The following is a 13,981-nucleotide window of genomic DNA, read 5'->3' as shown; positions in this document are numbered from 1 at the left end:
AACTTTAACGTCTTGCTCTAACGACAATCGCATACATTATTATGCAACCCTAATAATCCACCCGAAGCCAAGTATACCAATATTTGCCGACAACCACGTCGGTTCGGTATTGAATTAACAGGCGGTTAACATTCATCAATTTGAGGTTCAGTATGTACACTTGCGTGCCGTAGGCAGTAACGGTTCCATCGGTTTTTTTCTCTTTCGTTCGCTTTCACTCTTCATTCCTTTCTCTCGCTCTCTCTCGTCATACTCACTCCACTTTGTTTATATCATCTCTTTCTTGGCCAACCCGGGAAGGCTTTGTTATTGTAGCTCAACACAGCTCGAGGGTGGAATGTTGTCGTTGGAATTCGCAGAATTGAGAACCGATTCGCGTACGATACGACAATATTGACAACAAACCACCCGATTTGCAACGTCGGTTTGCCGCCGAGTGTCTTTTGTCTACCGCTACGAGCAGTGTACGAGACGGTTTCTTGACGGCAAGATTCGAGCGAATAAACAAAACTTAATTATCGTCTCCGGGTGCGAAACTTCCGGCTGGGCCGTGATTGTTGACTTTTAATTAGTTTTACCGATTAGACTTATTTACAGAACCAAACCCAGGCACAAAATCTGTCCAAGCGTTCAATGCAAAATGAGGGCCTGGTTTTTTGCACAACGTTCCTACCAAAGGAAGCCAATTTTGACTTTCAATATCTAACTCAAGCTTCGTTTCGCGTCCGTACAACACTAATGATATTTTATGCTCAACTCTAACTCTATTTTCCTACCTTCTCCACTTTTCCTCCACAGAACTGTCGGTGGCATTCGATTCGCACCTCCGGGGACCGTCGTTCGTGATGGAACCACCGTCACGGCTCGAGTTCTCCAACTCCTCCGGCGGCTGGCTGGACTGTTCCGCCTCCGGCAGTCCGCAACCCTCGATCGACTGGCTGTCGGTGGACGGGACGTCCGTCGGCGACGTCGGCGGCGTCCGGCGGGTCCTGCGCAACGGGACGCTGGTGTTGCTGCCCTTCCCTGCCGCCGCCTACCGGCAGGACATCCACAGTACAATCTATCGATGCGTGGCGTCGAACACCGTCGGGCGGGTGATCTCGCGGGACGTGCAGGTCCGGGCAGGTAGGTTTCCCATTCAATTTCCGCCCAATAGTACAACAGACGAACACTTCACACCGGCCAGGACAGCGGAAGGAGGCAACGAGAACCAAGAGAAGGGAGACGGCAACTTTTCCGGTTCCGCTCGAACACGCTCTCAATCACATTATAAACGAGAAAATCTCGTGCTACGTGATTGGAATTAATTCCGGAATTTTTACTCTCTTAATCTTCGAATCTTTTCCGACACATTTCCTTTCGACCCCGGCCAACTCGAACTTCAACCGAGGCACGAACTACGGTACGCCCATGAACCCCTCTCCTGGGGGGAAGGGGGTTCGCTTTTCGCGGTCTTTTTCCTGACACGCAGCAATACACCATTGTTTGTGTTTGTTGTTTCGTCTGTCGTTCGTCACGGCTGGCAGAGATCCTTGCCGACCGGTCTCTTTTTCCCAGCGATACAGGGAGTGTTTTTCACAGTGGACCAAGCACCGGAAAATTTTCCCAACAATGGGATTAAAATTAGAATAATAATCGAAGGGTAGTCAGGCCACCAACCATGCTTCTAAAATAAATAAGAAAGTGTCGATCTAGGCCTTAAATAATTAAATCATTTACTTCATACAATTAATTAAACATAAGGTATGCTTTTTATGAGCTTAGAAATGGTTGGTTGCAGTTTAATTATGTTGGCATAAATCCACTCACTTAAACCACCGTGCGTTCGTGCCATGGCATCGTGAAAAGTTTTCTCATCCCAATTCCCATAGAAGAATTTCAAAGTGCGCCTCGTGGTGACGGATAGCGTGACTTGACACAAACGTGAGGCCAACGATGGTTGCCCATCTCGAACCATGGCCCGGCCAAGGTACAGATGTTTAAGCATCGCGAGTGAGTAGTGTTGTCTCAATTTATCAATGGTGTTCGATGGTCATAAGCATTTATATGGGAAAAACTCACCGAAACTAACGGAACAATTAATTTTAAAAGAGTTCGTGAACGTTATGAGTAGTTTTTGGGCAGGGCGCCAAGATAAGATCGAGTATTTTTAGAAAATAATATAGGTTTTCTAATGAAAGGTAATCGATAGTTTTCATGAATGAGCACCATATCTTTAATTTAAAAAATGGAACACATGCGACTTTCGACAATCGACATTCGAAATGAGATTACCAACGTAACAAGCATTCAAACTTTTACAGTTAAATTAGATAGTTCCTTTTACAGTCAAGTAGCTTTGTTAAGTTATGCCTGCTAAATAAGATTATTTTAAGCAAAATAGCAAAAGATATACCGAAATCGTTGGTTTTAGCATACAAAGAGAACGAAACAAAAAAACTGGTCACTTCTTGTATGTGTTCCTGTTTTCAACACATTGGACCATGCAAACATGAACAAAACTAGACATTTTCTAGCCGTTCTCCTTCCGATAGCTTGTGATTCACGGCAAAAATTGCAGAACATATGCCGCTGCGCCCACTGGGAAGCATATTCATAGCCGTGGCAAAATATTCCCGTACTCAAATGTTGTCAGCATCCACACTCACACTTTGCGCCATGAGTGCGCTCCGTGGCTCATGTAATAAAACGGACCACACGAGGCTTTGGAAAGCACAGAAACCATCGCCGATGTTCGTTCCTAGTGAACCGGCCAACAATTTTCTGCACACGGCAAGGAATTTTGCATAATTGGATAATGAATCGGGACGGAGTAAATTGATGAAATGGTTGGCTGGTGAACGGATTAAGAGCGGTGAAAAATGGTCCCACCGTCAAAGGAAAATAAAGTCGAAGCAGGCTTGCCCCTGTACACCTTCACATTTGCTACCCCCCGTTGTGTGGACTGTTTCACTTGCTTTAATCCGTGCAACTTTGAAAGAGTCGAACCATCAGAATGAAACGGCTCGGAGTAATTGAATTTCCCAAGCATCCACTGTATGAAGAAACGATGCAAAAGGAAATAACGCGAAATAGATTAACTTTGTGTGGGCATTTTTTTTAATCGTTTAACTCAGGAGCCTCAAAAAAGAATCTGAAAACATTTAAATTTACTGCCTTGAATTAATAATCATACTTGACCATTCCACAATTGTGACATTCAGGAAAGATTAGCTTTAAATTTATTCAATATCAATCGGGTTATCAAAAGTCTTGACAAATGGGGTTAGATACTTCTGGAACATGTTGAGCGCAGTTTAAAAATAAACAAATTTGCATACCTATTTGTTTTCCAACACACCTTACGGTAGGATCAGCAACAAACGAAAAGTCATGTCTTAAGCTTTGAAAGAATAATGCGCTTTGCTGAACAACAACGCCTAATTCAATTTCCATACCCTCCTCCATCAAACCCTTCACATGATCCACCTCTAGTATTTACGAAACAAACTGGTCTGGGAATTATTTTTTAAACTATTGCACCGGCGCAACATTCTAACGAGCTCGGTCCATGTTGAACACGCGGACGATCCTGTTGGAGTGTTTGTAATTAAAACCGGCAAACGAAGCGAGATGAAAAAGTTGCATATCTTTGGCACAATGGAGTCGAAAACCACGGCCAGCCCATCCCACCGGAACGGGCAGAGAGTGAAATAAATAAAAATCAGGGAAAAAAACGAAAAACTAACTCTCGTTGGGTGGGAAAAACACCGCGAAAAAAATAATATAAAAGCTGAAACCCTGCGCCATTTGCCAGCGGCATCCGGACAACCGGCAATGGGTGGCGCGGGGGACAGGCAACGAAGCGGATGGAAACGAAATGGCAAAAAAAATGGCTGAAACCGATGGCAAAACCCAACCGGTCGGAAACACGTCGAGAAGTCCTCTAATGAACCAACACCGGTCGGGCGTCGGAACGGATGGGTGGACCCGGTTCCGGTCCCGTCCGCAAAGCGAACGAATTTGTTTTGCCAAGGTGATTGCACTCCCCGGGCGAGTTCCCGCGGGGCGCGTTGCGGGAACCGGGAGCGGACATTGCTTACGCATTTCTTTTTTCTTTCCTTTGGTTCGCCTTGCTGTCGGCCCTCCGATTCTCGGTACGGCATTTTTGGCTTTGCTCGTTTCCCGCCCGTTTTGTGTGTCTGTGTGTGTGTTTTGGCAAAAAGTTCGTTTACATCCAAGCTTAAGGTGAAATCATGTCGACAAAGACCGGGTGGATAAGAGCTAGCCGGCCGTCGTCGCAGCTAGTGCTTCGTACGCTCGCTAATTACTTCGAAGTCGGTCTGAAACTCCACCAAAACCCGCACCCCCAACCCCCTCCCTCCCCCACAGTGATCCGATGGGACACGGCCCGGGCCATTATGCGTGGTGTCCAACCGAGACGAAAGGCTGCCGTGCGACCGACGCTTAATTACTCGGGAGTTTGCCTCCGCGTAAATTCACCTCACGGGCGGGCTTTCTTTTGCAACATTTTTGCCCACTCTTTTCACATCCCTCCCCATCCACTAAATGTCCACAAACACAGAGATCTAGCCCTTTTCATCTGCAACCTGTGTCTTAGTTTGATGCAGCGCGTCCCGAGGTCAGACAGGTACCGCCGGCAAGCGAAATTGTATACCAAAAGCATCTCTTTCACCTGCCGAGTAATTCCAAAGTGATTCACATTCAAAAGAAAAGCCTGTTCGCTACAGGATAATAACAATTGTGGATAAAAACAAAAAAATATGGTTTGAATAAGGTGGATGGAAAGAATTTTGTTTTCGCAAGGAAACGAAAATGTTCTGCCTGCACAGTAATACATTCAAGGCAAATGCTAAAAAAGTCGATTAAGCAAAACTCTCTTATCTGAAAGTTTATACAAAAAGAAATCTTTGGTTTTGGTAGTGACTTTGCTATTCCTACGGAATCGGCAATCTAAACTAAAGGTATCAACATTTGCAACGTGGCCATTTGAAAAGTTTTTATTGACAGCACAGAAACGTGCGCATCCAAATGGGAAAGCTTCCCCAAAAGGGAAAAAAGGATTCCGATAAGAACCTGCCTTACGGCAGACTATCGCCGTTTTGCCGGATAAAGAGGTTTTCTCCCTTACATTAGCCATGTAATCGAAAGGACACGAGTAACGCAAGCCTAACAAACCCAATCAACCCGCCTGGGGCGGGGGACAAATGGGACGGAAAAATAGACCTCCCTAGCAACTGTCCTCCCCGTGGCCGGGTACATCCCAACATATCAGGTGTTACATTGATTATGACGAATGTAACGAAATAATAAGGATCCGTTTTATTTTTCGAAATGTGATTGGGTTCGCAAACGAGATCCCCTGGCGGATGCGCACACCCTCAAGGGGGGATCGCAGGTACACAGTAGAAAAGGGGGGGGGGGGGAGGGGGTTTTCTTTTCTCGCGCGACCTCTCCGGAGGAGGGTTTATAAACCGCTGGCAAATGTTTCCCACAGTCTTCGCTGCGAGCAAACTCGTCACAGGAAAGGAGACAGCCGGGGAGAAAATTATTTACTTTTTATGACAACGGCAAAGCGTGTTGGAGCTATCGAAAGGCAAGGATGGAAAACATGGTCTATGACTTTTTGGCCCGAAGCTAGGAAATGGTCGATTGGTTTCCACAGGCATCCCAGCTCCATTCTTTAACGGCGTCGGTACAATTCTTCTTTGTGGACTCATAAACGCTTTTTGTGTGTTTCGGCACGAAGGATCAGCAATAAAACGAAACAAGTCATCGAGGGATGAAACATTCGTGCTCATTAATGTTATTTCGGATGTGACCGATAGTCCTGCCTGTTTGTAGGGAACTTCTAGTATGGCGATAGAAAGGTAGAAAAGGGTCACGATGATATGTGTATCCAATGATATTCGAATTGGATCTTTATCCTTGATAATATGTCAGAATTATCGCATATATAGCAAGCCCCCTTGGAAAGGTTTCCAAAAAGCCATTTGTTTGTACCACGTAGAACATAACTGTGAAATAAAATAAATTTGACTGCAAGTGTACGACATACATAGACATGTTCAGACCAATAAAACCCAATCGTTTCAAAAATAGTAATAGAAGCACAACCTAAATAGATGATTTTGCCATAAGCAGTCGGAATACTCTGCCATAAAATATTGCATGCGTCCAAATGTATGCCATCGCAGTGACATATGAAATTTATCTGTACATACTTCCAGCTCAGGGATGGTTCTTTATCCATTTGTTCCTTATTGTAGTTTAACCACATACAACCTGGTGGTTTGGAGCAATATTAATTTTACTATTCTGTTGTAAAATATCGACGAAAAACTAATCCCATATATTTTTGTTTATTTCAGTGGTTGCTCAAGCATACAAAGTTGATGTTGAAGTGCTGGCAGCTTCCCGCGGCTGCACCGCGATCCTGCGTTGCGTAGTGCCTAATTTTGTTAAGGAGTTAGTACGGGTCGTGTCCTGGGTGCAGGAGCCGGCATTTTACATTTACCCATCGCTGCAGGGAGGTAAGCAACGCGCGCGAAAATATTCCCCTATGGCAATCCTCGAAGATGTATGGCAATGATGCGTCCGTTTCTACTTGTTCTACCTTTTCCACTTGTAGATGGCAAGTACCACCTGCTGCCGACTGGCGAGTTGCTGATACACAATCTAGAGTATAATGATCGGTATCCTTCCTATCGGTGTCGGACGATGCACAAGCTCACGAGGCAAGTCGTCACGAGCAATTCGGCCAAGATTCGCATGAACGGTAAGTATCGGAGGGAAATTCCCTGCTGTAACCATCTACGTGGAAGACTCCCCCTTTGCCTTTGCCATGTCGCAGATGTGGTTTGCTCGTAAGCGATAGTACATCAGCGTTGCTAAAAAATGGCACCATTTCCTTAACTGTCACACGGGACGTCGGGTACAAGCTGCATACGTCAATTCGCAGGAACCACACTCCATCGGAGTGCACAACCACTTCAGCTGCATTTACTGTGATTTGTTCGAGCAAATAAAACTCCAACACCATTGCGGCACACACACAAAGTAAGCAGGGTGCTCCCTGCCTACCTTCCCAAACAAACGCACCTAAGATTCGTCCCTTTTGACTCCCCGTTCGAAGATAACCGTCTGGATGGGCGACCGTTTATCGGATAGTTTAAGTAGAACATCGTTCGCCTGAAGTGTAACGTGTCGGGGGAAAACTTCCATCGAACTCTTGAAACGCCACCATCTCTCGACTGTGTTTTTAGAATGTTTTTTTGCTCTCTTTTCCACTGTTCTTTTGCCACTTTTTTCACCCACCGGTCAGGAAAAGATCCCATTTGGGGCGCTCCAAGCGAGACTGCTGTCATAAGTTTCCACGTCGTCTGAAAAACTACCACCGGACAGAAGACGAACCGGGAACTACTGGCCGGTAGTTTTCACTTCGCTGAAAGGCAAAGGAAAGCGCTCCAAGTGAAGCGCTACTGGTACGGGCCGCTGGACTAACGGACAGCATGACACTTTCGACGAGAAAGATCCGTTTCCGTTTCGTTCGCGGAGACGATTCCTTTCCAGTAGTTGGCAGTTCTATGTTTTTTTTTCAACTCTTCACTAGCCCATGCTCCAAAATCAGCTTATGTCAGCTTGCGTAAGCGTCGGTCGGTTGGAACCCGAACGTGTGCAACTTCTCGTGAGTGCCAAGCTCTAATGGGATAGATGCCGGGCCAAATGGGAAATGAAACAAAATGCTGGACGCTTCGTGCAATTGCACCGTTCCGGGGGCGCTGTGTTTTGTGTTCGTCTATTTTTTCTCCCCGTTTCTTTCACATGAGCCTTTGATGCTAACGGACATTACCTTTTTCTTGCTACCCACCCAGCAACTACCGTTCTGCGAGCGTCATAGGGTCGAAAAGCTTACAGCATAACATTTATTTCACGCTTCATCATAACAATGGGATTAAATCTTCAACGTAACGGCATCAGGGTTTGATAGGCAAAGGATAACGTGCGGAAGATGGGTGGCATTTTCTTTTTTGTCAGCACTTTTAGCTAAGAATAAAAGACTACAAATTGAAACGCTTAGTGACATGATCGTTGAAAAATATTACTACACGGAATTCAGCAGAAGTGGGAAGACAAATTAGCAATTTTATTCTTTTCTCGATTACTTTTCTGCATTTGTTCCAATAGCAGTATGTAAGTTTGTATCAAACCACTAATATCCCTCGTACTGTTTTGTGCTTACAATAAAACACGCTCGACCAAGCAAAGTCTCAAGTGGAAACATAATTATCAAAGTAATTACACACTACCGCATTTAATGACTTAAGTTGCGTTCAGTTCTTCAAAAAATCCTTTCTTACATCGCCGCACCGTGCTTTCTCCACAAGTACTTAATGAACGCCGTTAGGGCGTTAAACGGTGCTCCCCCCTCTCTCTCTATCTCGGGGAGACTTTATGCTTCATTTGATGTTGGCCACAAATGACCTGTAGCTGTTCTTTGTTCTTTTCTTTTTCTTTTCCTCCTCTTTTCCAACCACAGAGCAACGAGGAATAGTTTCGCCAAGTGTCGTCGAACATACGTCACACGTGTCCGTCTCGCAGGACGAAGGTGCCGTGCTGCTGTGCGTCGCCCAAGGCTGTCCCTCGCCGGAGTATCGGTAAGTTTCCTTTTTTCCGTAGCTTTTGTGGCTTTTCTTAGTTCTCTTCACCATCATCGAATATCTGAAATCATTGTAGGTTTTTAGTATTATATATTTTTATTTAAACTTAGCTCATCAAACATAATTTAATACTGTTACCTCAATTTGTAACCGATTGAATTTCATTATTCATTAAAAATTTCATTTCGGTTTCCTTTGCCTGCTTTCATATAACTCAAAGTGACGGTAATCGATTTTGAAAAGCAAATTGGTGTATGTTTTTAAAAGCTTTGAATTCCTTTCCATTCCTATTTTCAATTCAACCCAGAAGGTTCCTTCGCGTCACATTTACTGCCAGAAAGACGATTATTGTATTAATTTCCATTCATTCGATTATTCGACAACCATTAGAGGCAATGTTAAAACACTCCGCCATCCTTTTCGGAAACATTTCATGGATTAGACGAATGGCGAAAGACCACACACAAACTCACATAAAAAAAAAACCAACCAACGCCGCACAAATCCGTGAATATTTGCCACCAATCGATGTTTTCCATCAATTTCCCTAGATTATCACATTGTGCATGGTGGGACAAAAAATAATAGATTCGCATACATTTTCTTCTCGCCCTGATAAGACATCCGTGGCTGGCGGCTTCGGTTCGCATGCACGCCCTACAGATCGGCTCACCCAACCGTTACCTTCCGTCGCAGCCGGCAGCCCATCCGTTCCACCCTTCGAGCGTCCTGCTTTGCTTTTTCGCCCCGTTCGGTTGACAACGACGGGGCCAAATTAATTCAGTACAGCGTCTGAGAAAATGCCGCACTGATTTCCATTGCAAATTAAGTCGAGACAGGCCCGATTCTACTACGGGCCGATGGAAAACGATGAATGAAAATTTGATTCGATTTTATGGTAAAAATATTTTGAATAAAAATGTCTTTACAAATTGTACATACATTTTTATTTTAATAAAGTTAAAAGTTTACTGGTTAAAACTAACTATCCCTTGCGAGTGTTAAATAAAAACAAAAACTAAAATTAAATTTTAGAGTTTCTTGCTTCGGACCTACACTTTAATGACACTATTCGGTTCGTCGATGTAACATAGTAGATCACAACCTTCCACGCCTTTGGCCTGTCTTTGCTGTGCGTGTCCTGGTTCGTGTCGCCCACTTGGGATAATTTAAAACGAATGACAACGTCTGCTATCCAGCATCATCATGATTAATTGGATTTGGCAATTTCCATTTCAGTATCGTTTCCTTTTTTTTGTTCTTCTTCCATTGGCAAACCCACTTTTGCGCCCTTGTTCGCCACTAATTTCCCTCGTTTCGTTACGTTAGAGTGTTTTTCCGAGTGTGTTGTTTTCCATTTGGTGCATTCATTTTGCGCCCGCTCGCTCCGGTCCCCCGGTCCTCTGGAATGGATCAAATTGTCCATCAGCCCGGGCTCGGGCGTAGGTCAGACGGAAAGCAAAACATCATCATCATCAAACGTCAATTTGAGTTGGTGCAAGTGATCGGCCAAAGTGTGACAGCACTCCTGGCACTTGCCGGCCGCCCCAATACAATGTACGGCCGCTGGGAGCTGGAAGCCCATCCCATAAGCCGTCCATATTTTCCGAGCAATTATCCATCTGTCGACACCAGACGGTACACTCTGTCGCTCGTCCTTCCTGCTTCCGCATCCGCCAGGAGGTGTTGCGTCGGGTGGTGGTTTAGGTCAGTGTGACCTCCTGACGGCCCACCCGAGTGGATGGTTGATTTCAATCCTTTTTCCCTTTTCCGTTGCGTCATTCATATTGGCCTTTGTGAACTACATTTCATGCTACAAAGTTGCAAATGGCGACCGGTCCGAGGAGAGTTACTTCCTTTCGGGAGCTGAAAACACGACGCGCTGATGGATGGAGCCCTCGTTCATTAACGTTCGCTTCAGCGGATTTGATTCAGTATTGTCATTACTTCGTTTCGCTTCACTATTGCTTGCCTCTCTTTTGCCCATCAATTACCAGATATTCCGGTCTGTTTTTGCTTTTTTCAACCCATGACCAACTTCACCCAATGACGCTAAGGGGTTAGCTACAATCCAGGCCGGTCGGGCGCTTTTCTCTAATCACCTTGGGCTCAAGTTCATCAGCTTAGTGCTTAACCCTTGATTGCACAAAGCACACGACTCAAAGAAAGCTCCTCCTAGCACCTATAACCCCTCCCCTATGCAGCAAACCCCCTCCCAAATGCCAGCATCCTCCACTGCAATTATATTCATTTCCGCCCGTTCGTAAATGATTGCTAATTACGGCTGCCGGAATAAGGCATCGCTTCCTTTCATCCTTCGTCGAGGTCGAGCTCGTCCGCCCGCCCCCGCTTGGTGCCGCCGACTAAAACTGGCTGAATTCCCTCCGTGATTGCGTGACGGAAATGGGAAAAGTTTCGGCTCATTTTCCGCAAATCGTAAATGGCACGGTTTTGTTTCGGGCCTTAAAGTTTATCGGCTTAAGCGCTTCGGCAGCACAACGGCAAAGGAAAAATAACACGAAATAACAAAAAAAAACACCAATCGTGGTCCACAAAGCTCAGGAAAAACTTTGGCGTTGCGCTAAATTTTACGAGAATCGTTAAATATTGTTTTATTTATTGCGCAGACTTTGTGTAGAGTGAGTTCGGTTCCGCTGGGCGCTCGGCAAATGGAAATGCAAAATATAAGTTCGGCCCTTCTATGAGAGCACATTAAACGTTATTAGCAGAAGCCCGTGTTTTTGGTGCTGATGGGTGCTGATGGAAAATGCCATTCAAAAATTCAGCAACATTTATTTTACCCTTCACCTTTCGAACGTAACCTCCCGAGGTTGTCAGAAAAGTGAATCGACAAACTTAGCAAGCAAGCAAGCAAATTGAAAACTAAACCATTACAAACAAAACTTACTTCCTCAAAACGATCGGAATCAATCGAAAAGTACTTATCGAAAATGAAATCGAGATCTTTTTGCTCGTCCATCGTTCGCGGCTTACCGGCTACACGTCTTACGAGTTCCATCGGTTTTGGTAACAAAAAACCAAACCGTCCACCACAAACTTGCCAAATTCAAGTTTTAAGCTTCCTAGCTCGTGTTATCCAGCGCGTTCCGGAAGTGGAAACCAGGAAAAAAACAAGAAAAAACGAAGGTCCTACTCTCACTCTCGCTCTCTCTCTAGCACAGCGTTCCCTTTCATCGGATGCTCAAACTTTCTAGTACCTATTTCCGAGCGTAAACGAATCGAGGATATCCGACTTTTGTTCCAGCGCGGTGTTTTTTAGCCAGTTGTCTTACTCTGATTCCTTTCCTCCCAATCCTACCCCACCTCCTGCGCCATTGTTCGTCCCCACGTCCCAGCGAATGTTTGCGGTGCTCAATCGGACGGAAATTAATTTTCAACATTCGATTGACTGCGGGACGACAAGCTGTGAAATCGACTGCACGATCGGTTGTAATCGAGCCGGACTGGAAAAGTTTTCACCATAGTAGGCTTTGAAGTTGGAGGAAGAAACAACTTGTTCTATTCGTTGTTTTTTGATAGTTTCTCTTTTCCATCTCATCCCAGCCTTACCGCACATCTTGATCGACACACATTCAACGTCATTTTATTTAACATACGATCGGTTGACCTTTATTGCTCTACAAATTTCTTATTAATCAATCAAGTTTATGTATTAATGTGTACTATAGAAATAATGTTTATACTTTTTCATTTTTCTCTGATATTTTTACATTTTGATTGTGATTGTTTTACATTGTCGAATAGTTTGAACTTTTTAATCTACAAACTTTTTCGATTTGGTTCCTAATGGCTACTTTATTATATGCTAACTATTTTAATGATTAAAGACAAAGTTGTAAACCAAATATCTAAGGCAGATTATACCAGCAAATCTTTCTTATCTTTTCTTGATAATTTTAACACCGGTTTAAATTGTGTTTTCGTTTCAAATCGCCTCAACAGATGGTACACGCACAACGGTCCGGAGCCGATCCCCGTCTCCTCCGGGCCCCGGATACGACTGCTCGGGCCAGTGCTGGCGATCGAGGCCGTGACCGGCGAGGACGGCGGGGTCTACAAGTGTTCGGCGTCGAACGCGGGTGGCGAGGCGAGCGCCGACCTGCGCCTGACCGTGTCCACGCCGATCCACGTCGAGATTTCGCCGAACGTGCTGAGCGTCCACATGGGCGGCACGGCCGAGTTCCGGTGTCTCGTCACGGCCAATGGGATGGCGGCCGGGCCGCAGCACATCGTCTGGTTCAAGGATGGCCGCCAGCTGCCCAGCTCGGGCCGCGTGGGCGACACGCTTCAGGTGACGGGCGTGACGCGCGAGGACAAGGGCATGTACCAGTGCGTGGTAAGGCGCCAGGAGGGCGACTCGTTCCAGGCGTCCGCCGAACTGCAGCTGGGAGGTACGTAGCGAAAGCTCATTAGCTTGGGATGAGATTTTTGAGCCCCTGCGGGTTTCACGAGCTCGATTATGGCCTCGGTCAACCTTTTGCGGGGGCCTTCGGTTATTAGAAAGCTAATCAGATTTTGCATTAGCTGAATCGACTCCCTTGGGGCGAAGAAAAACGGTAGCACCGAGCAACCTTCCGAGAAGATTTAGAAAGGATCTTGAAAAAGCTCAAAAACGAAAGCGCCGCGGGCCGTTTCTTCAGTGCGATGAAAATCTTTGACCTCCATTTTCATAATTTACACCTTCGTATTGCTTTTATGATTATCCTAAAACAGTTAATGGGCTCTTTTTTAACGTCTCTCGTCGGCATCTATTGCAGTCCATGATTCTACAACAAACGATTTTCCTCCAAATGTTTCCACAAAACGCCGACACCTATTTGGTCGGATGTTTGAGAAAATTAAAATCCCCCACCAGCGTGGGCATTCGTGGAATTAATAATTTGCAACCGAAATGGTTAAGCAAAGACGACTTAACCAAAATCGAGAAGAAGAAAAAAAACATTCGTGGCAATTTTCGGTTGCTGGTTTTTGGTGGATAAAAATATAAAGCATAATTTTCAAACCCAAAACCCTCAGAGCGCCCGGTTGTTCGTTTGCTTTGCGTCCCCAGCTCCAAAAGCGGTTGCTTTTTCGGTTTTACGTTTTCCCTGTTCTTTTATTTTTCTTTTGTCGCGCCTGTTTGTTTTTTTAATGACGGTAATTTTTCGGCACAAACTGAGAAGGGATTTGTCAACACCTTCTCCTTCCATTAAAAAAAAGGGTCACCAGTCGCGTGGGCTTGATGTTTTAAAAGATTTAGTACATTCGCCGGCACGCCCGATCGTGAGGAGATGAAGAAAAAGTGGGCAGCGTAAAATAAA

The 13,981-nt window shown here is 45.1% G+C and overlaps 1 protein-coding gene across 1 annotated transcript in view; it reads left to right on the top strand.

The window, feature by feature from the left end:
* The first annotated feature begins 806 nt into the window (after positions 1-806).
* The window catches only part of LOC131294130 (cell adhesion molecule Dscam2), a 39,960-nt gene continuing 26,785 nt past the window's right edge, over positions 807-13,981 (top strand). Inside the window, exons 1-5 of the mRNA XM_058322175.1 lie at positions 807-1,125; positions 6,372-6,533; positions 6,632-6,778; positions 8,540-8,657; positions 12,624-13,072. Coding sequence (XP_058178158.1) covers positions 846-1,125; positions 6,372-6,533; positions 6,632-6,778; positions 8,540-8,657; positions 12,624-13,072 — 1,156 coding nt within the window. The 5' untranslated portion in view covers positions 807-845. The remainder of the gene's footprint in view (positions 1,126-6,371; positions 6,534-6,631; positions 6,779-8,539; positions 8,658-12,623; positions 13,073-13,981) is intronic.

The sequence above is a fragment of the Anopheles ziemanni genome, chromosome 2 (assembly GCF_943734765.1).
Source record: "Anopheles ziemanni chromosome 2, idAnoZiCoDA_A2_x.2, whole genome shotgun sequence".
Lineage (NCBI taxonomy): Eukaryota > Metazoa > Arthropoda > Insecta > Diptera > Culicidae > Anopheles > Anopheles ziemanni.
Note: the sequence above shows the minus strand (reverse complement) of the source record. Positions and strands in the feature narration are given on the sequence as shown.